Raw genomic sequence first — 25,346 nt, 5'->3', positions numbered from 1 at the left:
AGTGAGACACCTTTTAGAAGGCATTTTAAAGGTGAGAAAACTGAAGGTCAAAGTGAACAAAAGGTAACTTCAGCTTCTCATTATTAACAGTATTAACAATACAACATGCACATGTGTTAAAACAACAACCAATTATATACTTCAGAAATGGTAAACTCCTCTTAAAATTAGTCCTGGATGCAACAAATGAAAACAATTTTAAGTTTACTTTATCACTCATATTAAGTTCATCATTGTTAGAGGGAATCATGCAGCACAACTTCTCAATTATTAAACAAGCATGCATAGCTGTTTTGTTGTGTAGAAAGAGAATGTCTACATCTTGAAAGGGAGAGAATCTATACATAATAGTAAATAATTCCTTGTTTCTAGTTAAAACAGCCCAATATTTCTGTATAAGAACAAAAGCCATGCCAGCATTGCCCATAGAATATCCCATTATTAGTGAAGACACAGGGAAGACATTAGGGTGAGACAGAGAGGCTTGAACTCAACTCCATTACAGTTCATTTTTTTAACAATTTGATCAGAAGATTTCTTAAATCATAGATATGTTTTATAAACTTTACATTGAAGTTGAGTAAAAGATAAATTTGCTTTGTACCTTGGGATACCGATTCTCCCTGGATCTGATGGATCTGCAAAGCTATAACAAACATCATACATTTTACCAATTGACTTAATGACTAGATAGAGATATTGCTACCAACCCTCATTTATTGACAGTTTAGAGAACATGACAAATACTATCGTAAAACAATAAGGATTGATCATACTTACAAGTCAGTTATGCAGGGATTTACTATACATATACAGTGAAATCTGTAATAACCAAATTCCTTTTGAACTTCAACACTTGATTAGGTTTGGACAGGTGTTGAGTTTACAAAGGTTTAAAATATATTTTAACTGATGTAAAAGAGACAAAAAGTGTCCATTCTAGACAGGTTTTTGAATTATTCAGGGTTTAGTTTAGACAGGTTTCACTGTACATATTCTTCAATGATATCTCCATACAGTATGCTGAAGGTATTTATGACCTTATGATGTCAAATCTTTAAGTTAATGTTCCAAAAATGTTCAGTGAACTTACAAAATCATCTACCTAAAATAAAGTTTTATAAGATGATCACAAAGTGATGAATTTAGGAAGACATTGATAATCAAATAGTCCAGATTGTACAAAACATATAAACAGTTTCAAAGAATAAAATTTCACACTTACGATGGTTGGTACTCTAAACCTGGTGGGAGGTAGGTAGCCTTTGGTCTGGACTCCAACAAACCATCGAATCCATTATCAAGTAACCCTCCTCCTCCTCGCTCTCTACGCCGACCTCTCTCTCTTGGTGTGTATCCTCCACCCTGATCAAAACCACCATCAGGTCTCCTTCCTCCTCCATCTCGGGGGCTAAAAGATAAATGCCAACAATGTATTGTTATCATAAAAACTGATATGTACTCATTATGAAGCCATCATGGAATGAATGGAACTTATAGAAATTTTTAAAAGATAGATGAAATGCGTCCATAGAACTCTAATACCGCCTGATATTACTGTTCTCATGCCATTGCTTTGTTACAAAAAATCATTGGCAACCTTTTGATTTTTCAATCGTTCTTAATGCCTGATATTTTCTATCTTAGGCTACTGATGTGATGCCGAGATCCCTGGTTACTGCCTTATGGACCTCTGAGCGTGAAGAATAAAGCAAGTTCAGTAAGTATTAAGTAAGTCTCAACAGAATATCACATCTCAACCCTATCCAGCCCACTGCGATATTTTTGTCTCAGTTATTCTGAATATATCTGTATCGACAATATTCAATACCAATGAAAAGTCAAATTATCATTATTGCTACATACAGCTAATGCAATAACAACAGCTTTGTCTTGACAGATCAACACATCTCAATCTGTTGGACTCCCTGCCCTTTCTGTCTTAACTGCAGTTTTTCTGTTTGCAAGTTTTATCCAATAAAAACTCATACTGTCTACATAAACAAAATATTGTGTACCTGAGATCAAACTTGGTATGATATGCTTTGACTTCTGGACTTCTGACATTACGTCTTGGACTCACATCTGGGTTACCTAAGTAAGCTATTCTATGTGAAGTTTTCTCAGGATCTAATAAACCTGAAGCAGCTACTCTCAAATCTTCAACCTTTTCTCTAAAAATAAATAACAAACAAACATGACTGGAAAGCTTTATTAGGCTAAATAAAGTAATTGTTGGTTTTAAGTTTTAATCTTCTTTTAAATCTCTTGGAATACCTTTATTTGACCCATGAGATTCTAATAATCCATGACCTAAAATACATTTAATATTTGAAATGAATCTAAGAAGTTAAACCTAACAAAGTTATTTAAAAAAATGAACTAATGCAGTAATCAATTCATTCTCTATTTGACAAAACAATTTTATATCTATCCTGACCGTACTGTATAATGTCAATCCCTTTTACATTTTAAGATGATATGTGGCCAAAAGTTCTAAATTAATGATTAAATGTAGGCCTGACATTTTAAGTCTGTTGCTTGTATGTATGGTAATTTACCTATGTTAATAGCTATGGAAGTTCTTCAACACAAAAAAAATACTCATCAATACATATATGAATGGTAAAACATGATGAATGCTCCCATAATCACAACATTGTTATTAAAGTATTAGCTGTATGACATGCAGTTAATGTGAGTAAAAACTAGGAAGACTTTTCCTAGAATTATCATTGTCAAAAATAATATAACTAAGTGCAAAATGTACTGAAAATATGACACATTTCTATTTGTGAACTAGAGGCTCTAAATTGCCTGATTTAATAATCTACATTCTTATTTTTATAAAAGCAGCCATGTATATTTTTTTTCATGGATAAAAATGAAATGATCATTTTGTGTGGGATATCCTAAGCATCAGTCATATTAACTTTCATTAAATTATGTCCAGAAGTTTCAGAGAAGATATTTGAAAGTAATAACATTAAAAAATCCAAATAGGGCATTAACTCCAACATGGGTACCAATAAACAAATTTTCACAAAAAATTGACCATAGAAATATAACATCAAGATGAACATTTTAACTCTGTAAGAATTTGGCTCCACCTAATGGTTTTTGGAGATATGTAAAAAACAGAAGTCTAACTCCTATGTTCAATTTTAAGAATGGCCACAACGTTTATTACAAATCAAAAATCCAAACTCATTAAGTGCAGGATACAGTAAGTAACAATCGTAGTAACTTTCATTAAATTCTGTCCAGTACTTTCACATGAGATGATCTTTGAAAGTAATAACATCAAAAATGACAAATAACAACCAAAATGGGCAATAACTCCGAAATGGGTCAGGTCTCACTCACCAGGTCAAATGGCCATCCCCACTATGTAGTACCAAAAACACACTGAACCTACACATATGCATTGTAAGTGCACTATTTGTGTGTATTATGATTACAAGTAGTCATAATAAAGCTGAGAATGTGTACTTTAAAATCATATATGTAATTAACTACAAAAGTGTATGAATATTGTTTACATGTGTGAGTAATTTGCCTCCATGCTGTCAGTTAGCAGAACAGGTAAAAATGTGGATTTTCAGTATTATTTATTCAAGTAAATTTTGTGAAGAATTTCTACAATCATTGTACCATTAGCATAATGATTTTGGAAGCCTTATTTTCCAAGCTTTGCAACGGTATGCAACTTTAAGATGTCATTTGTCCTTGGAATTCACAGTGAAACTTTGAAAATTACTTTTTTAACATGTAAAGTAATGGAAATGTTAGAAGTGGTTAGTGAGACCTCAACAGATTTTCACAAAAATTAATCAGATTTCATCATGCTGTACACTTTAACCCAGTCAGAAATTTGATAAACCTAAGATATGGAGATATACTGGTATACAAAAAACTGTTGTCTGACCACTATGTTCTATTTTTAGTAATGGCAGCAATGTTTTTTCATGGATCAAAAATCAAAACTGTTATTGCAGGATACCCTAAAGAAGAATCATACAAAATTTCATTGAATTCTGTCGAGTAGTTCAAGAGAAGAAGATTATGGAAAAATGACAACAACATAGGCAATATGTCACATGGCCTTTGGACATATCAGCTTTTAAAGGTTTTTTAAATTCTTAAAAATAGAAAGACAAAATGCAGGAAGGTATAACCAATTTACTTACACACAATCCATGAAAAAGAAGAGAGGGTAATAGCTCACAAATATCTGAACCAAACAACACAATATGTGCCTGTCTCAATTTTTTGTAACTAAAAAAAATGCACATTTACATTTGATGTGTTTAGAAGAGGTTGTGTTCACATGAATTGTAGACAGTAAGAAGAACAAAAGAACGAGTGAACAGAAAGGATGATTCCCATTTACCACAAATTGTTTGCAGGAAAATAATGAGAAAACAATGAATAGAAAAATGAAAGTGTCCTTTCATGAAAACAAATATTGTTCCCAAAACATTCATGGCTTTTTTCAGATATTGTATGAGCAGACAAAACTTTAAAAAAAAAATACTCATGTGCTTCTTAAAAACTGAGAGTTAATATAATACAGAGCATACTGTGATGTTTTAAAAATCAATAAAAATAAAAAATAAAAAAATAAAAAATCTTTCAATTGCCTTATCACTGAATGAATTTTGATCAAAATTTAAATCTGTCAAAAGTAAGCAATTAATTCAAACTAAATAATGTTCAGATAGTAGTCTTTTCCCCAAATTCCAAAATGGTTGAACTACCAATAAAAAAACATCAACCTCCCTCCTGTGGTTAAGGAAGTTAGTGTTCATGCTGATCCTTTCACAATGTTCACTGACACTGATGATATCATTCAAGCTTACCGATAATTTTATTTATTGTTAAATTCTCTATGTTGTTTCCCCTTGTTCACATCTTTTTTTTTTAACAAAGAAAGGTTACATTTTATTGTCAAAAGACTTTTATTCATTACAGAAAATTTGCTGTTAAAAAAATTACTGGCTTAAAAAAAACAACAGAAATAAAATTCCTCTTGACATGGTTAGTTCTTACATTAGCTTAACATAAATGGTGGCATGCAATATATGATGCATGACTTACCGCTCCCTACAACAACATAGATATGATTATAAAATGTATGAACAAAATGATGATTGAATTCTATAAAAGCAGTTTTATAACTGAATACCTTTCCTAAGGGTTTGGCAAAGTTGGATTAACGTTTTGGTCAATTAACCTAAGTATGTCTCTTCACTTCCATGTTTTCAAAATTTTGAAGAATTATGAATTAAGGATCAATTATACAGTTTCTAGTCTGAAGTAACATAACATTTCCTTGGTATTCAAAAATACAATACAAGTGCTACTTTAAATAACTGTTTCCATATTTGTTAATTTACATAATTCACATCCTTTACTGAAAACAAATGGTTGCTCCAGCCTTTAACTCAGACTTACCATACATAGGAATATTGAGATAACAAACTAACACAAATAATTTCAAGCAAAAAAGAAATACTTCACCATATTTCTGTACTGACCTTCTTTTTGCAGCATTAGCTTCCTGCATCTGCAGTTGCAGTTCCTCCCTATATTTATCCTGTCTCCTCCTCTTAGCACTGTCTCTCTCATTGCCACCTACAACATTAATCACCATTGTAACATAGCTTAAAGTAGAGAAATATCATAACTGCTAAGTGGTAACATGACAATGATACAAATTCATTCCATATCAATATCATTAATAAGGAAATCTGAGAGTTAATGTATATAATATATATACAAACCTTGACAGATATTAATGATATGTATAAAAAAGAAGAACTACTATTGATAACATAATAAGCAAAAAGTGAAATGCACAATTCCAGTTAAAATATATGAATGTGATGATTTTACTGTAGATCAATAAGTTAGAAGCATGTTATATAAGAAGCGGATTGAGTTGTTACATTATTTTCTCCATTAAAGCTATCACATTAGCAAACCAAATTTAAGTGTCATCTTTAAAAGACAGAACAAAATGAGAGAAAATAGATTTAAAATACAATTTTACTTATTTTAAATCAAAGTAGAACAAAAAACTTCAATTTACAAATTGAAAGCAGTTGAAATGACAGAATACCAAGTAGCCATTCAAATTTGGTTGACTAGAACATATAGCAAATTACAGTATATAGGGGATTCATTCTTCCACATTAAAGTTTTTATTACCCATTTATATTATGATGGAAACAGTAATGAAGGCTTACAGTACCACTATGTGGTTTTTAAATAATGTAAGAATGCATATTCTTCAATATAATTGACTATATCTACAACTACACATCCAGAAAAATAAATACAGCAATAATTAAAACTCGATAGTGTAAATCATCACTTAAATAGGGAAATGGGCAAACAAAATAAAAATGAAATTATATATTTCAAAACTGCATGCAGGTTATATCATTCATAAGCTAAAAAGTTCCAATTATTACTGAACAGAAAAAAACTTATCATAAGTGCAATAACAAAAGAAAAGGTCTTGGTTACATGAATACACCAAATGGAAGACTTATATTGCAGTATATTGAAAATAAATTATAGTTAAATAAATTTAATGACTCTATCCTTTTCAAAGGTTATTGTAAGACCAAGGATTTAAATTTTACTTTCCAATAAGCATGTATACTCCAATATGAATGAAGAAGCCATTATTGCATTGATTTTCAGTTATCACTTTCAATATCTTAAGACAGAAAAGTCTAGTAATTTCATACACCCTGGATATAAAATGTGTGTATCTGAACATGTAATTTCTAGCTAAAACAATCTATCATGGCCAAACATTCCCACTCCAGGAGTTCATTCTAAAACCACATTGCTGATCTCTACATTTGTCCACTTCACTGTCAGAACAAGAATTTAACATAAGTGTTACAACACATTATGTCTTAGCAAATTGAAAAAAAATACATATATATTGTAGCTTTTCTTATTCAACATATTCTATCCTTCCATGATTTATTCTGCTTTTTTAATCTTAGATGGTATTTCAGGTAAGTTTCAAAAAACGTCTTTTTTAATTATTCGAAATCTTTACCAGCTCTCCCATCATTATATCTAGATATGGATAAAAGCCATTGTCAACCAACATTTTTTAAGGAAAAGGAAACTGAATTGTTTCTGGCATGTTACAATAAGGATAAGTGTCACTTTCTCTTTCTTAAAAAAAAAATTAGATTTTATAGTAAAAGAAAGAAAGATAATATTATAAAAGTTTTCATGCACATTTTGGACTTTCACTGAAACATGCAGACAAACAAATGGGTAAATATGACCACCAAGGTATTCATACATCATAATGGACTAATTCACCAGGATATTTACATCAAGAAGTAAAAAAAAAGTTGTCATAGATTTCTCCTAAGAAGAAATCATGTGACAAATTTAGAAATCATGTGACAGTTTATAGAGTGACAACATACCTCTGTCAGTACCACCTGTGAAGAGAAGGCTATCTGTATGCATGGGCTCAAGGGTTTACATCAAGTTGATAACATGCTACTTTCACTTCCAATTAAAATGAAAGTAGTTGGCATTACACTGGTTACAAGTATAACTCTGTGTAAACCCTTGAGTTCACTACATTACACTTGGTCAAATGAATTATCACAACTGAAGGTAGGTTCACAGATTCTGAAATTTCATTTAAAGTCATGAAAACAGTTTTAACAGTTAAATTTAATATATAAGAAAGAATAAGTTGAACAATCTGTGAGCATACCTTTCCATAACCAATGATAACTATATATACAATGGTTGGAGTCTGGCAGATATGGACAACTACATGTACTGGTAAAGTACATTCTATAATCATTTATCATGTAATAGATGTACATGTGGTATACACAATGAATGATGACAATAATAGTTGTCTTGTGTATTTTTGTTTTGTTTTCAGTAATGCTGTCATCTTTATAGCCTCCATGGCAGCAAGTTGCAAGATCGAATTGCAACACTGCTTTATGCTGGCATTTAATCTCAGTAATATGGTGTTTGCCGGTCATTGCTATGTTCACCAATGACAATACTGCAATAATTTAACATTTTTTTCACATTTTTAAGATAAAAAACCTTGGTTGCTGTTGTTATTGAAAAATGATGATACAATTGTGTTGTATTGTAGTGAGTGATTGAATTCAAGTGTGGCAATGGAATTCTTATGACTTGTAAAGATACATAACAACTTTAATTAAATCATTTTTTATCTTATAAACCTTGTTACAACAAACCACACCAAATTATATCATTACATCTATTTAAGAAATCTTATTACTTTTTCTATTGATAAATGAATCAAAAAGTACATTGATATTGTCCATGAATTATGTTATTTGAATTTGAAACTGAGTTATATAAATTGATAAGAACACATCTAGACATGCAGAATCTAATAAACTATTTACCTTAAGGTAAAATATCAATGAAAAGTAGGAATGGAATGTCCGTGTTATTTCTCAGACCATCTTAAACTAGATACTGTGAAAGTACTTATATTCGTGGGCATCAATTTGTGGTTTATGGGAAAAGCACAAGTTCATGGATTCTTGAATTTGTGGCTTTGATGATTCTGTCATACAATTTAAAGTAAATAATCCTTTTTGTTGGGAATCAATTTTTGTGGTTTATCTTATCCACGAAATCCATGAAAAGTGGTACCCCACGAACAATAGTTCTTTCACAACAGTTGGTCCATTTATTTTAGTTTTCAAACTTTGACTGAACAAGGTGGTTGAAGGTAATTGTTTGTTTGTCACTGCCAGAACTATTGTTGATATTATAAGTTGTTGTATTGTTGTTTTTTTTTAATTTGTGAACATGAAACATATAGTCCTGCAGGAACTAGATTGGACATTTGTAGCAATTTATATGTACATTTGTTCAGAAGTCTTGTTTGTTCCAGTTTAGTTCTTAGCATATGATATATTTATTAATAAAGAAATCTTAATTCGTTTTTATATGATTACTAATCAGATATGATTAGATGTATAACAACAATAGGAAAGAAATTTAATCTTATTGATTAAAAATGGAACTTAAATCTGTAGGCAATATTAAGTTTGACCTTTGGCACCCAGCCAACTCAATGAAGTCTTAATCATATCACATGTCATTTATATTTTACATCATATTTACAAATATTTTAACCATATTTTCATAAGTATCACAGAATTCTAAAAATTTAGAATTTGTCTACTCATTCACAATGAAGAGTAAAGTCAACATATATAGGGCATGAAAGTCTATAATGAAATCAAAAATTATTTAAAGAAATTCAAACTCCAAATCTCATTCTAAATATATCCAGTCTCTAAGTTAAAAATTAAAACAGTGAAAGCAAATTAATACAAACAAGTATAAACAAATATTTTATCAAACTGCCTCAAACAGTGATTCAAACACATAATTCAGAATGACTTCACTCAATGTATATAGAACAAAAACTAAAACATAACCAATCCATTGTAAAGCATTAAAATAAGACTTACCGACTGGCAAAGTAGCGAAATATGATGTAGCCATTTCTCCTTGTGAAGGTTCACCCCTGAGTCCCTCTTGGGGAGGGGGACCTCTAGGTGCAGCAGGGGGTGGTGCTTGTTGCTAGAATTAAAATTTATCACTTAATTAAATTCCACAATTCAATATTGAATATTTCCATTTTGGTCACAAATTACACACATTCAATGAAAGAAACTTAGAGATATACCACAAACTCCAACAATATAAAATTTCCACTTATTAACAGGACTTGAATTATCTTTTCTGTATATCCCACTTGTTTACACTAAATTCCTTTCTCTAGGGATTATATTCACAATAACAACTTGAGAACACTGTACAAACAATATTATCAAAGAATTTTTTTAATGGGAATTCTCTCTAAAACAATTTCCTTAATGGCATATCACACACGCCACCATTCCAGGTAAAAATCTTCTAGATATTGTTAAAGGTATTTACTGGTATATCTTATTTACTATTCATACACCTATTATGGTAACCTGGAATTATATTCCGTCATTAAACACACCAAAAACTGACCCTATTTAAATCTTACTGATTCTCTCTATTGAGCTAATGAACTGTGACACTATAGAGAACTGTTCACAGTATAATGATAGTGGAAATTCAATTGCACATCATTGACTTCGAAGGTATATACTTTTCCTGTTTGATTTCACTTGAAAGCAATGCAGCATACTGTGTCAAATAAGTTTGTTAAACACATCAAAGGCTTTAATAGCTACTAAAATTCAAATGGTACGTGTTTTATAGAAATAGAAGAATAAGTATGTACTTGGATACACATTGCGATGTACATTCTAAAGGGACCAGACTTTATTTCTTAGTTACCTCTATAACAGATACATACATAGTAGAGGATCAGGGTTATATCAGGCTTGACGGAGAAATGAAACTTCATTATTAATTAATAAGCAATGATTCCTCAGAGGGATCTTAATCATCATTAATTATTTATTGATAAGTTAATGGCACAATACCTATATGAGGTAAATAGTGATAAAATAACAATCAATACTAACTAAGATCTATAACATTGATAGAGAGGATGACAAAGACTATTTTTGGACACGTTTACTTGAGCATATCCTTTAAACTACAGAGTATCAATAATTTGTGTGGTAACAGACAACTAAAAAAAAACCTAAGTTTTTACATGTGACTTTATATTTCAAATTTTCTTTTATTTTACAATAGTTAATTTAAGAAATGTGAAGCAAACAGAAACAACTTCAAAAGCAATGATTTAAAAGTAGATAAAAGTTAAAAGTTATAAAATAAAAATTCCTAAATAAACACAATAAAAACATAAAATTTAATTTGTATATGACACTACATGTAAGTACATGTTCTATCTACAACTTGGAACAATTGTAAAGAAATGCTAACACAGATCACTTACCCACCACTTAAGTGATAGCAATAAAAGAAAGGTCATTAAAAATAACTATCAGACCAAGTAATATCTAATTCACTTCTTTACCTATGGTAAAAAAAATGCCTAAGCTCAAAGCTTTGGTTTCATGATATCTGTATAGAGGTCATCATATAAGTTTGATTAAACTACAGAGTTTTACCTCCCATATATAAACACTATTCACTAATCTTAACATGTAACATGTCCACTTTACACCTGAACTGTTTTCATTACATTTATCCCTTATTTCTTTTTCTGCAAGATTAACTTTTGTACCAGTAGTTACAGGCAAAGCATTGACTCTGTTTTACAAAATTATTCCTTTTTTCCTTCAAATATCAAGACTTAATGTAAATAAACAGCTGTGCTAAAGCATGTGATATGATCATCCTCTTTTTTTTTTGGTGTTTCATGTTCCATAACTTGGAAAAATGAAAAACAATGAAAAACTCAAATGAGAATCCTTTCATGCAGACAAACATTGTACTTCAAAATTCTAAAAATCTTTTTAAGTGTTTTTGAGACACCATTCAACGATTGGAAGGGAGGATAAATAATGCCTTGAGTCATAATCAAAACATCACAATTAGGAGTTTCCTAGCTACTGCATACAGTGCAAAAGTGATTTCCCATAGACCTGTTTCATACAAGCTGGTTGGGTCATAAGGACATATACATTTGATATATGGCATATTTTTGACAATTTTATGCATATTTTCTTAATAATGCCATCTTGTAATGTTAGTCATAATAGATTTTTTTCTCTTCTTTCTTTTACAAAATCCTATAGTAAACTAGAAAACTGAGCAAAGATCACTAAAGGATACCCCTGCTCCCCACTCTAAAAACCATGTGGTCAAAGTAACTCCACAAACAGGAAGTTGGTATCGCTTGAGGCTGAATTTGACTCCAACAATACAGCATGTCTTTATAAAGCTTCTATTAAAATATTAAGTGGTTATGATAAATAAGGACAGCTGTACAGATAATTGGTTTGGACGGACAGACACCATGATCATCAAATATATTTCTCACTATCAAAAAAGGGGGTTAAAATAGTTAAGTTCATCTGTTTCTAAGATCCTGCATTGGTAGAAACATCTGCAGCAATACAGAAGAAATGACTGAACTCATTTTGATAGAGGATTATAAGAGCTGAGATAAATGAAGATTGAAAAATTTACCTTTCAGAAATAATTTTACATTTTACATATTTTTCTATCATCTAAATAAGTGTGATTATACCCTCCCCTATCACTGAAATAGTTCCTTTTTATCACAGTACTCATATAAGATATCATAAATAAATTCAATCCAGTATATAGATGGAGCAGAGTATAAAGATGTCTACTCTGCAGAAGGTTTCATCATCCCTATATAAGCAGAGGTAAAAGATATCACACAGACATGTCCAAAATATATATTCATGCAAAAAATGTGAGAACTGTTCAACAAGTGCAACAAACATCCCAATAAATACTTAATCTAGCATTACTAATAAAAACAGATAACAAAAAGTAATATGGTCACTCATTAACTGAGGAGGGTGAGTGTTACAGCCTTGAATTATTCACAAATTAAAGTGAAACAGAGATCAATGTGCTTAAAATAACAGGATTAATTTTTCCAGGTTAAATATGAAACTGTGTAGGATTTTAGGACAATCTTAACTATTACATTAATTATATAAAATTATAGACAAAATAGGAAATGCCAAGCTAAAAATATTTTTGGATAGTAGCCTTACATTTTTAAATTGAACAACTATCCCACCCTACCTTTCCCTATTACATGTTTTGTACATTGTACTTATTTTATAATTTTGTTACAAATACACACATTACTATAGTTATTCTTCTGATACTTAAATTATTTTCCCATACATTTATGAAACAGTCAAGCAGTTACTTCCCTTTTATGGCCATGTTCAGAAACAATCTAAGTTGGGTATTTGCACAAAGCATTCTAAATATTAGTTAAGTTATTAATTGTATAATTTCTAAACTTTTCTCTTCTACAAAATTAATCAATGAAGGGAACTACGATTGTATAAAGACTATTCCACTCAAGGTTCTTGGATCACAAACAATGGATGGAAAAAAGTCATGGAAGTCAGTAAAAGTTCTGGTAGAAATATTGAAATTAACCTTCATAAGATTTTAGAGATCTGCTGGAGTACTAATTTCTTTTAAGTAAAATTGATATATTATTGGTGAAAATAAAGAGTGAAACAGGCTGAAAAACTCCTGGAACAAATCACCTACCGTTTGTGGTGAACTACGCACTTTATAAAGCTGTTCGTGGAAAAAAAAGGAAAAATAATCTGAACTGAATTGTAGTGACTTTCTATAAGCGTGCATTAAAAAATAAGTAAGAATCAGTAATCGTAATATGAAAACAGACAAAAAAACTTAAAATTCTTTTCTGCATTTGAAAAAAAGAAAAGAAGCATCAAACAACAGAAAACCTCTAGTCTTAAATGTAAAATAACAAAATAACCAATATTAGTATTAGCAAAACAATTTACAAAAGAGTATCCAGAAACCTAATACCAGTGTTTCTAACTACATTATGTATCAATAATAAAATTGGACGTACCAGATTTTGATATTCTGCACCTCTCCTTGCATCGTCAACATCTAACCATTGGTCATTATCAAGAATAGTTGACCTTTGATCCCTGAATCTAACTTTCCTGTAAATTAATTGAGCATATCAAATGAAAAAAATATTTTATTATAATACAGATGATGTACCAACTGTTGGTTAGGATCTGATAGGAATAACACGTATCATGGCAAATAACATCAAAACCTGGAATTTCAAAGGAAATATCTCGCAGGGTGAAATTACAAAGTAACATTACATTCTATGAAAACAAGAAATTGCATGCAATACTTATGATTCCTCTAATCAATAAAATCAGCAAACAGGTACTTAATAAGCATAAACTGACAACCTGCATATTATGTTGTTGCCCTGTGGTGTGAGGGTTTCCTTCAATGAAGACCCATGGAAAGCCTTGATCTGAAATTTTTCATTCTATAAAGGTTGTTGTCTCTTTGATATATTCACTGTATCCACTCTCGTTATAACCATATCAAAGTACATAACATGCCTATCCCTCTTTTTTCTATAACTATAATCCCATACTTGTAACAAAAATGGATGTTATATCAATGGATATGAACAGTAAAAATGTTTAATGAAAATTGTGTGAAAACATTTCTGAGTCATTGCCAGTAGTGCATGAGCAGACCAATGGCTAGACAACAGTATACAGTAATAAATGTATTATCTGTAAAAACAGGCAAAAAAATGAATACTGTGAGATACTCCCAACCAAACTCTAAACCCATATTTTAGACATTCATGTATGATATCAAAAATATTGAACAGTTTATGTGGAATTGTACTTACAAAAGTAAAAATAAGTAGACAGACAGACATAATGATTTAGAATACTAAGAAGAAAACATGTATGTAAGATTCATGATTTCTAAGCAAGATTAATCAGCAACGTTGAAACTTTAATAAATGTGACAAAAGCTAATGACATACAGAAACAATCAAAATGACAATATCAGTATTTAATTGACATAAACTTTACCTTGTATCATATTCTCTGTCTAATTCTTTGTATTTATCATCTCCCTGAAAACAAATACAAAAGTACTTATTTTCTAAAAGTATGCATTAACTTGATAGCAAATTCTATTTATTTCATTTCTTTCCAAGAATTTGCATCACATGACCGATATCTTGCAAGAGATAGCTTACTTAATCACAAAAGGATACCCCCCTCTCCCTACTCTTAAAACCATATGGTCAAAATAGACCATTCTATACTTATTTATATTAATGTCTGTATTCTTAGTCCCTTGTTGTTAAAGGCCTTCAACAAAAAAAGTCATACTGTATATTGTACTTACCAATGTATTTATAGCTCCCTCACTATTATAGGCTCTCATCCCAGTATAGCTAGGGTCTTCTCTTCTATATTGAGCCTCTTCTTGTCGTTTTCTGTCAAGAATGTCATCATAGGATGGAGACTGCCAACCTCTTCTTGGAGGAGGAGGTTCCTCTGTTTTTGACCTCTGAAATGTTTTTAAGAGTATTCTGTCAATACCTAAAATACTGGCTTATTCAATGTGTATACAGAAGCTGTGAAAGAAAAGTAGGAGGTAACAAATTTCAGACATGTTTTGCATATTTTTCACACTACTGTTTATCTTGACTTGAACATATTTCTAGACTGGATGTTACAAATGCCCCTGCCTGCAGTACATTTTTTCTCAGGAATTTTACTAACTTCAAGGAGCATTACTCATTCAAAAATCAATGAACTGGAACAAAACTCAAACTTGATCTGTAACTCATCAATATACACCTTAATATAAAAACTCTCAAAATCTTAATGTGTTTTGAAAAAAAGTTCAGAAAACAAGTCACCGCAGAATAACAGAATGACAGACAAGGGTAAAACTAAATGCCTGACCACTTTGTGACCAGGGCATAAAAAAAATATCCATATTACATGAGAAATTCAGCTTAATATTGCAATTGTAAACTGAGGAGATGTTATCAAGGAAACATAATACTTTGTAAATGAATTTTTTTAATTAACCACATAATACAGATACATAGCACATACTTTGTACTCTTGAAAGGAAATACTTCCATAAATCATATTACATTTGTGGCTTAAGTATTCTTGTATATATCTATATATATATATACTAAGTGAAATACAAAACTACATTTTAATACCCTGATATATGAAGGTGCATCATAAGATTTCAGCAGTGTTTTATATGTTAGGTGGCAATTTCTAAAATAGATCAATTGCTGATTGTAGTAAATTTTATTGACTGATTTAAAACTGCGGTTTTTTAAATCTGCCTAAATTAACATAAATGCTATATGTTTATTAATTGAATAACTTAAAACAAATCTTATTACCTGTTTACATAAATTATTTTTGAACAATGAGTCAAGAAATGCAATAATATTTTTTTAAAGCTTCTACTCTTTGCATCAACTTATATGAAGATTTCACCCTTATATACACATTTAAAATCTGAAAAATTAACTCATCATGGTGTACAAAAACAGTACTGCAACAAAACATGGTGAACTAGCAATTACAATCCAGACTAGGTATTAGTTCAACACTTTGCCAGTATGAAATATTTGTGAAACAAAAGAACTTGGTATCATATTTTCCCCCATCACAAAATCATTTCAGTTATCAATGAATGCCTAATAGTAGTCCCCATAAACTATCAATTTTAATGAAGGGATGAGTTCAAAGAATTTAGAGTAACAAATAGTTATATCAAATCAATCAATCAATCTACTGGCAAGGCATTTTTTTAACTACTATAAGGATCAAATATTGCAATAGAACTGTAACTTGATATAGAACTTGATGAAGAACAACAAATCAGCCAAATGATTAAAGCTTGAGTTATCTAATGCCACACTGTTAGTTCACGCTCCATACTTACACTGTGGCGTTTACCACCAGTTCTTTGTACCATTTCATTATACTCCCTATTTCTTTCCTCAGCTTTTCTTTTCTATCGTTTTATCAAATTATTTAATATTTTTATTGAATTAAAACAAACCATAGCAAATGAATAAAAAATTGAGACCAACAAAATTACCGGTATTAACATTGTTTTTCTAAAAGCCAATTAACTATTGGAAAAGTAGTGGAAGACTTGAACTAAGATCTACCAATATCTGTCTCCAGAAATGAAGATTATTTGGTAAGTCTAGCATGTAAACTAAAGGGTGGAACCATTAATATTTAATAGAAGGATCATAATACATGTATTATTAGTTAGAGGGATAATCTAAAACAAGCTTGACAAAAATACAGTATATATTTAATCTAATCACCATCATCAAATGCTGCAGTTCATAGTATCATTAGAAATTATAAAATTGAAAATTACTTCATTGTTCTTTATTTGAAAAAAAAAATGTGTTATTTCATGCTACTGAATCAGATATGACATAATTTATAGAATTAATTACCTGAGCAGATCCATTGTAGTGAAGTCCTGGCAATGTGGCATAAATATCCTCCTTAGCCTTCCCATCTCTCTATAATGTTAAAAGGGTAAATGATTTTATAAGATAAGGATGTAAAAAGAAGTCAACCAGACTACTATTACACTAACAAACTGTACAAAAGAAAAATAAAACATACAACAGGAACTCAGAAAATCAGCACTATACACCAAGGATTTAAAAGCTCAGAAAATCAGCACTTTACACCAAGGATATAAAAGGTCAATGGCCAAAATGATGTCCAGTAAAGACATTAACTCCATTAAAAGTCCCTAGGGAAAACACACATTTTGTTGCCTTGTACAACCTTTTCATCAACTTATAAAATCATCAAATGAAATGCATACTGATTTGAAAATTTCAGTGGAGCAGAATCAAATGTAAACTTAGCCATAATAGAGAAGGTAACTATATACTCTAAGTCAGCTCAATATATGCAAACATTAAGACGAAGTGAAAAAAAAAACTGTTTGTTGTGGAACGATTAAATAGCAGGATGAGGGCCAACAGGTCCAAACCACTGTGTGGTGATGGCTCAAACAGGAAACATGTATCAACAAATACTGAAGGACCATGGTTTGAAAAGAATCAACATATCTGCCAAACTAGACAATGAAACACTGAGAAACTTGTTGAAAATTAGTTTTTTACTCGATCACATAAATTATCAAATTTTAAGAAATAAGCATAAGTATTTTGTGATATCATGCAGTATGGTAGAATAATTGAGTCTTAAGCTTTGAGGAGACTAACAAAAACAATAAAGTAGCAAAGATTACGTCCAGAATTGGTTTACATACTGCAGAAAGAATAAGGGAAGCAATCAATGGAGAGAAAAAAAGATAATATATTTAAGATGCTTGTGACATGCTCAGCATACATCAGATTTATTGTATAACACACAACAACAACAAAAAATCAAGATTTAAGGTCTGATGATATGCTTTTAAGGTTGTGGATAAAATCATGCTTTGTGATTATACCTGATTGGATGCTGAGTTAACTCTTCTGTTTTGAGTATCATCATCAGAATACCTATGTCTCTGTTGAAACACAAAGTTATCACTCAGGAATAATGTATTTGGACTTCATATGAAGATACGACTCGTCACTCAAAAACTGCATTACTTGATTATGATTTTATTTGAAAATTATAAATGTTTTGGTAAAATATCAATTCATAAACAGAAATAATGGTAAAGGGAAAACTTAATTGAAGGTCTAAAACCTGCTACAAAGACAAATCATGTAACAGAAATCTTTAAAATATACTAATGAAAAACAATTATTACACAAATATTGTTTTCATCTCTTCAAAATTTGAACTTGGAAAGATTTACAAAAAATGTAAAACCAAAGTTTTTGAACTAGATGAAAAACTATAACACCTAAGCTCATGCAAAGTACCAGTACTAACTGGCTCAACCTAGTTACCATTACAAGACAATTAAAACATGCATAAAACCAAATAGCTCAGACGAAACAATAACCTAAAAGCTAAATAATTTAACAGTATACAACTGATGCAACAGTTTATCTTCATTAAAACTGCATTTTCTTAATTCATGTAAAAGAGCGAGAAGAGAAAAAAACACATCAAAATTTCTAAATGTTTTGAGTCACTGGGTCTCAATGCTGTTCCTATTCTGAATACTTACTGAATTTTTAGCTGAGCTAGGCAAGGGTGGCCTACCCTCAGTTTGTCTACCACGGCCACGACCCTGCTTTTGTCTGAGATATTCATTATATTCTTCATTGCGTAACTGTTTTTTGCGTATCTGAAACAACCAACATGCAGTTAATAACAGCTATTTGTATAACTAGGTTGACCATAGCCTACAGGTTTAGTTTTTTCAGTAAATGATATCAAAGCTATACACACCATACCAATACTTCACATGCAGGAGATTAAACAAGAAAATTAAAGGGACTGCAAGCAGACCGCCCAAAGTCTTCACTTACTAAACTCATGCACCACGAATAAAACTTTTCTATTTAGCTATTTCACTGACACAACCCTTGTAGTATTCACACAGAAATTGTGACAGAATCATGCTGATTTATCACATATCCCAGCATGCACTTGTAACTTACAGAGTAAGGTTTGATATCAATAAAATTCTTACTGCCATACCAGTAATGTGACCAGCTTGGTACATAGTAGTTAAGCTTCAAAACATTAAAAAGAGTAAGAAACCTGGGATTAATTACAACAAATTTACATTAAATCAGTGACCATACTGGTTAATGAACTTTCACAATAACTAACAAACTGGTCAATCATCCAAATAGGTTAACAGAGTCCGGTTTCATAAAGAATCTCAAATTGAGATTTTCCTCAAATCCTTTCTCAACTCCAATTAAGACCAATCAAATCACTTGAAATTGAAGATTTGAGGAAAACTCAAGGATAGTAGGAAAATCTCTATTGGAGATATTTTTATGAAATCCTGGCCCTGTCTGTCCATTATTAAAGGGGGAATGTGATCTTCTAACTATGATCATATGACAACTTAATTCTGTTTCTTCTTTATTTCATTACCAGACACGAGTATTTAACAACAATATAATTTTAATTCTGTTCCCCTAAATATCTATGATCTTACCTCGGCTGAGTCCCTGGGGTTTAATCCTTTCAATGAAGCCCCTGGAGATTCATCAGTAGCTGGACGTTGTCTTGGCTCAGGCTGCTGTAAATAAATACAATAATTACAACGCAAAAATCAAATGCTGTATAAATAGTTGAATAATGCATGCTTATCATGGTATCATTTCTAATGGATGAAGATCTGGAAATAAAAACTCAAGCTAATATTCAAATTCTTTAGAAATAGGAAAAGCATGAAATCAACATAGATGATAAGGTTAGCTGGAAACACATTTTCTGAGTTTTAATGACCAAATCCAATCAAATGTAAAATTCCCATTTTAATAAAATACTCTAATGAAATCTAAGTGCTTCAATACACCAGCAATCACAAATCTTTCATGGGTATTTTATTAAAAGATTTTAAAGTAAGTTTTCTTATTTTGTTTGTAAAGCTAAGAGGTGTTAATAATATATACCCTGTATTTGAATATATACAGCTTTATCAAGATTAGTTGAACACAGACAGAGGTGTAAAAAAAATCTATCTAAACTTATGCATCAGTCTAACTTACTGGTACTGAGGCTTCTCTTGGCTCAACTGTTCTTCTTCTAGCTCCTCTATCATTCTGAAAGAATATAATACAATAAAGTAAACATGCTGAATCTCAGATTTTCTTGCTCTATAAGAAATGTTAAATTAATAAAAATAGGATTAAGAATGGTGGTTTCAAATATATCTTCAAATTTAGACAATACCAAAATAGTATTAAAACTCTCTTTACAAAAATCCTGATCACAACCTCATGCTTTTCTTTATACAGTAATAACAAAATGAATCATGCAACAACATTCTGATACAGGTGAATTATGTTATATCTATGTGCTGCCATTAAAATCTATAGTAGATTTAAATCTAGGACCAGACAAAAGTGTCTTCTCATTTTACATTGAAATTAATTTTTTTCAGGTTTAAAGATAAATTAGCATCAATTGATATAAACTGAAAAGCACCCCTCTCACTACAAAACCAATCTACAACCAAATAAACAATACATTTTAGCAGAAATAATCAGTAGTTACATGTATGGGAAAATAAAAACTAGCAAACCATAACATAAAGATCATTTTTTTACTAAAACCTCAAACCATTTCCTTGCAAAAATAAGCTATTAATCCTATATATCATAGATTTTACAACAAATGTTTGTTTTCATTAGTATAAGATGATTGATATAATAAATGCAGAGTATTAAGAGATACTTCGATTTTTAATTAAAACATTTCTACAATGTTACGATGGCCAGAATAAAAAAAAAGCCAAAATTACTACACATAACTTGTCAAAATATGAAGAAGATAACACCACAACACTGTTACCTCAGTATTAAGTACTATATCTGACTGGACTCCCTTTATCAACCCAACTAATGCCTCATTATGCTGAAATATTAACATTCCAACACTACTGTTAGTTCTTAAAGAAATTTAAGGGTAGAGCATTGATCTCAGGAGCAAAGTAAAATTTAAAGAAAAATGTTTAACCGCACAAGCAAGTGCACCATCCATACACAGGCTGTGAATCATTATTTAGGGAGACATTATCTGGCAATCTACGGTTACAATCCAGCCTAAACGTTTCACCTTAAAGTCAAATTCATCAGACACCAGAGAGCGATATGTATCGGCTACTTCATACAATCTCCCAGCTTGCTGTAAAGTCAATAATACCAAAATAATTATGTACTACTCTCTAAAATATCAAAAATAATTTAACCAAACTAAATCTAACAGCATATTTTTTCCTCTGAAAGGAGTGACATTAATATTATTCACTTTGCTTGGATTTATAATTCTAAGACTAACTATACTTAAAAAGATCAAACATTTTTATATCAAATAACCAATCATATTTCCGCAAGATACCAACCTCATTTAACAGTTTGTTGTATTCATCTTTTCTTTCTTCATTCAGTTTATTCCTCTCTCGGTCATGAGCTCCTAGTTGGTTGAATAGACCTCCTGGAGTTGATGGTTTTTGTGGTAATTTGTCCCTATTACTTTCTCTTTCCCTCTCTTGTCGCTAGAGCAAAATTATGTATAAATTAACACAATAATTTTTTCCTTTCTTTAAACCTTGATTACCAGTATAAAGTAAACTTATAAATTATTTTACATTTTTATTTTAAATGCTTTGTTACGAATAATAATACTGCATGATATCACAAAGTACTTATGCTCATTACTTAAATGTTTTTCCAATTCATGTGATTGAGTAATAAATATTATTTTTGTATTGTATTTGCTTGCTTTGAAAGTAAGAGAGATGTTTCAAAATATGTAAATATTTTCAAACATTATAAAAGAAATATAAATAAGCTGTGAAAAACATTGTATTATAAATGTAAAGAATACTTCGTAACATCAATATTCAACAATATGTAAAGTGTGCTATATTTTAGTACTACACAATCATATATATATTTAGTGTAGAAGTGATTAAAACAACTTGATATGATATAGATCAATTCATCAAAAATCTGCAACAAAGAATCAAAGATTTAAGATAACATGTAAAATATCAATAAATGCCATGCAAAGAAAATATTTAGGAGGCATATATCAATTGCAACATGCTCTGAACAAATAATGTTAGTATTATACATGTCATATCACTAACTGAACATAAATCATGCTGAAAACCAAATGAATGCAAAACTCATATGATAAGCACTCAGTTAGGATCACAGAGTACACAGGTACAAATTACTATTTTTTTTACATCACACACAATTGTAATACCTTAGTGTTACTGGTATAATCATGTTTATACACCTTCTTTAGTTGGTGCTTATAACTTTTTAAAAGCCTAAGGTATCTCTGTTGTATAGACATTGGAACCAACCATGTTGGTGTTAAAAATGATTGAATGTGTTCCAACTGGTCACCAAGCTCATTCAACAGGGATTCAGTCTGATCAGATGCATTGCCCTCCCCTTGTTTAGATTTTTTTTTCAGTTTTTCTAGTGTTTCTTCCACTTCATCCATATGACTCTCAGAGAGAAGATAGAGTGGAGGAGAATTTTGCAAATGGCGCTGTTCTTCAAGTGAAGGATATTCATTTGCCTTTGACTTATTTTCAATCCCAGTTTTAGTATGTTGCTTTAAATCATTGTGTTCATGTCTCAGCTACAATCCAGAATAATACAGTGCATAGAATATTTTACTTAAAAGGGCACACACACGTGAGTAGGTATGAACTTGTTCTATTATTATTTTACATGCCAACAGTAACAGAAAAGTAAGTAGGAAAGTGAAAGAACCAGAACATAAAAAGGATGACATAATATGAAAACATAAAAAGAATCTATTCAGACAAACTACATGCATATAAAGAAAAATAACATAGCAAAAATTATCAATGAAATGAGCCATAGTTTAATTCATCATTTATTTTACACTATCATTGACCATCTTGCTTAAAGCAGCATTATAAGTGCATGAAAAACAATCCTGTCAATATATATCGAGAATGGGTTTGGAGAATATGTCAAAAAAGACTACAACCCAATCTAGATGAAAATGCTTATTAACAATTAACAAGACCAAGAATAATAACAAATAAATAGCTATTTCAATTATGACAAGATCATTCTGGATAATTTTAGACAGAGAAAGATTAGACGGAATGGGAAACTTCAACATTGCTTTGAAGAGGTAGTCTATGACAGAAATTGAAGCATCTGTCAGGCAAGTCCCTTTTGGGGACACAAAAAGCCTCAGAAAATACAAGATTATGCATGTAGCGTTCTACTGGTAGCTGAAGTTGTTAATATATATCAAAATGAACAGTGTTATATTTAGAGTTCCTTTCTACCTCTTTAAGAAGCTGTTGATATTCTCTTTCTTTCTCTTCTAACATTGTTAAAGCTCTTCTTTCACCTTCTGTATACTCAGAAAGAGGGTCCTTATAACATAAAAAACATATGTAAGACATGTACAAGATAATAAGAAAAATCAAAATATCATTTCTAGTCTACAAATTAAGTAAGCATATGTGTGAGAACATAAAGTAATAAAAGTAAATGTGCAAGAGAAAACTTCCAAACATACTTGACTAAAAAACAATTAAAAAATATATAAATTGCAATGACATAAAAAAAAACAGATCATTATCATGTACCATAACAAATAACTACTTTGTGATACAAAAACAAATAATGAATCACAAGACTCCATTCATGCAAACGAAGTGAATATTCTGCAAAATCTAGGGCTAATTGAAACTACCTGATAGTTCCTTCGTCTCTCAATGGAGTTATCCTCCCTTCCTTGGTGAAGCTAAACACAAAATAATACTAGCATTTACTATCATGTCTAGCTTTTTGAACTTTCTAAGAAACACAATGCTTACCATTATACGCTTATATGCATTCTGGTAAGTTGGACAAAATGAAAAGTCAGAAAAATTTACAAGATGATCAATCAAAATCTGAATACCAAATGATTACTCCCAATAATTTTTGCCACATTTTTTTCTGATTTTGTATGCCATTATTCATTATTCCAGCACTTCCATAAAGCAGCACTCTCTAAAGAGAACTAAAAAATCAGCAAAGGAGAAAGGCAGATCTGAATGTACTCAATAAATACAGTATTCCAAAATTCATGGCACTCAGAAATATGAAGAATTAATTAAAATGAGAAAATAAGTAGGTTTTTAGAAAGAGTGAATGCATTCATTCCTAAATGTGGTTAGAAGTCAGTAGAAGTAGCTATTTACAAACAGTGAAAGAAATTTTCTAGTATACCTTATTCACTAGATCATAATACTCATTTTCTTTTTCTTCTTGTAACCTTCTAGTGCTCTCTGGTGCAGGCTGTCTAGACTGAGTGTAGCCAGTGTCATCATTAAACCTTGACAGATCAAGTGCATATGGTCCAGCATCCCTAGGTGCAGGTTCTTCATACTCCCTTTGTTCAAAGTTTTGTTGCCTTTGTCTTTGTGCTTGCTCTTGCCTAAGTGCTTGTTCTTGCCTTATTTTTTCTTGTTCTTCTCTTATTTGTGCAGCTTTGGACTTTTTACCTCTTTGAGCTTGCTATTAATACATGTAGTAATTGTGTAAATGAAAATGTGCTATTGTTATGGCAATGCATTTTGGTACAAATCCTGATATTGATTTTGAACTGAATACCAACAACAAGTGTCATTAATCTACCGTCACCCTAGAAATTTCAAAGTTGAAAACATATTGTGCATGTATAATTACCATTTCTTATAAACATAAGTATTAAGAGATAGATAATATAGATTGAGAAATTCTTCCAGGACCTAGTTTCTCTCCTATAATTCTTCAACTGGCATATTGACCAATCAAGTTGCAAGAAATTGTCCTATTTGAGGAAAACCAAACCCTGACAAAAAGATAATTTAAATAACCATAATAACAAATTCTGATCAAGAATTATTCCTTTCCTGTATGTCTTATGCAATATTACTACTCTAATAAAACAACAAGCTAAGCTACATGCAAAACGATGAAATGAAATACTTCCACTTACTTTAAATAAAAAATTCCATTTCTTTTAAAATCACTAGGATTAATTTGTAGAAGCACTAACTGTTTGCATAATTTGAAATGTATATGGAAACAGAGAATCTAGGTTTTCACCAGCATTATCAGTTTGTTTATT

General features: G+C 30.7%; 1 protein-coding gene across 43 annotated transcripts in view; it reads right to left on the bottom strand.

Annotated features, from left to right (window-relative positions):
- The window catches only part of LOC148629371 (centrosome and spindle pole-associated protein 1-like), a 64,210-nt gene that overhangs the window by 22,281 nt on the left and 16,583 nt on the right, over positions 1-25,346 (bottom strand). For 20 of the 43 annotated variants that reach the window (XM_088549405.1, XM_088549427.1, XM_088549524.1 and 17 more), the window contains 22 exons: positions 24,464-24,751; positions 23,943-23,993; positions 23,530-23,619; positions 22,455-22,841; positions 21,583-21,735; positions 21,297-21,365; positions 20,228-20,281; positions 19,672-19,755; positions 18,724-18,843; positions 18,049-18,108; positions 17,030-17,098; positions 16,495-16,566; positions 14,917-15,081; positions 14,595-14,638; positions 13,583-13,679; positions 13,249-13,278; positions 9,534-9,645; positions 7,470-7,484; positions 5,541-5,637; positions 2,019-2,174; positions 1,226-1,411; positions 605-646 (listed from right to left, as the gene is read on the bottom strand). In XM_088549405.1, the coding sequence (XP_088405531.1) occupies positions 605-646; positions 1,226-1,411; positions 2,019-2,174; positions 5,541-5,637; positions 7,470-7,484; positions 9,534-9,645; positions 13,249-13,278; positions 13,583-13,679; positions 14,595-14,638; positions 14,917-15,081; positions 16,495-16,566; positions 17,030-17,098; positions 18,049-18,108; positions 18,724-18,843; positions 19,672-19,755; positions 20,228-20,281; positions 21,297-21,365; positions 21,583-21,735; positions 22,455-22,841; positions 23,530-23,619; positions 23,943-23,993; positions 24,464-24,751 (2,441 nt within the window). Of the gene's footprint in view, positions 1-604; positions 647-1,225; positions 1,412-2,018; positions 2,175-5,540; positions 5,638-7,469; positions 7,485-9,533; positions 9,646-13,248; positions 13,279-13,582; positions 13,680-14,594; positions 14,639-14,916; positions 15,082-16,494; positions 16,567-17,029; positions 17,099-18,048; positions 18,109-18,723; positions 18,844-19,159; positions 19,235-19,671; positions 19,756-20,227; positions 20,282-21,032; positions 21,096-21,296; positions 21,366-21,582; positions 21,736-22,454; positions 22,842-23,529; positions 23,620-23,942; positions 23,994-24,463; positions 24,752-25,346 lie in introns of all 43 variants that reach the window. The other 23 variants (XM_088549413.1, XM_088549743.1, XM_088549677.1 and 20 more) reach the window with 21 other exon arrangements.

Source organism: Perna viridis, chromosome 1 (genome assembly GCF_037379345.1).
Source record: "Perna viridis isolate PV_CMFRI_1.1 ecotype Kerala chromosome 1, ASM3737934v1, whole genome shotgun sequence".
Classification (NCBI taxonomy): Eukaryota; Metazoa; Mollusca; class Bivalvia; order Mytilida; family Mytilidae; genus Perna; species Perna viridis.
Note: the sequence above shows the minus strand (reverse complement) of the source record. Positions and strands in the feature narration are given on the sequence as shown.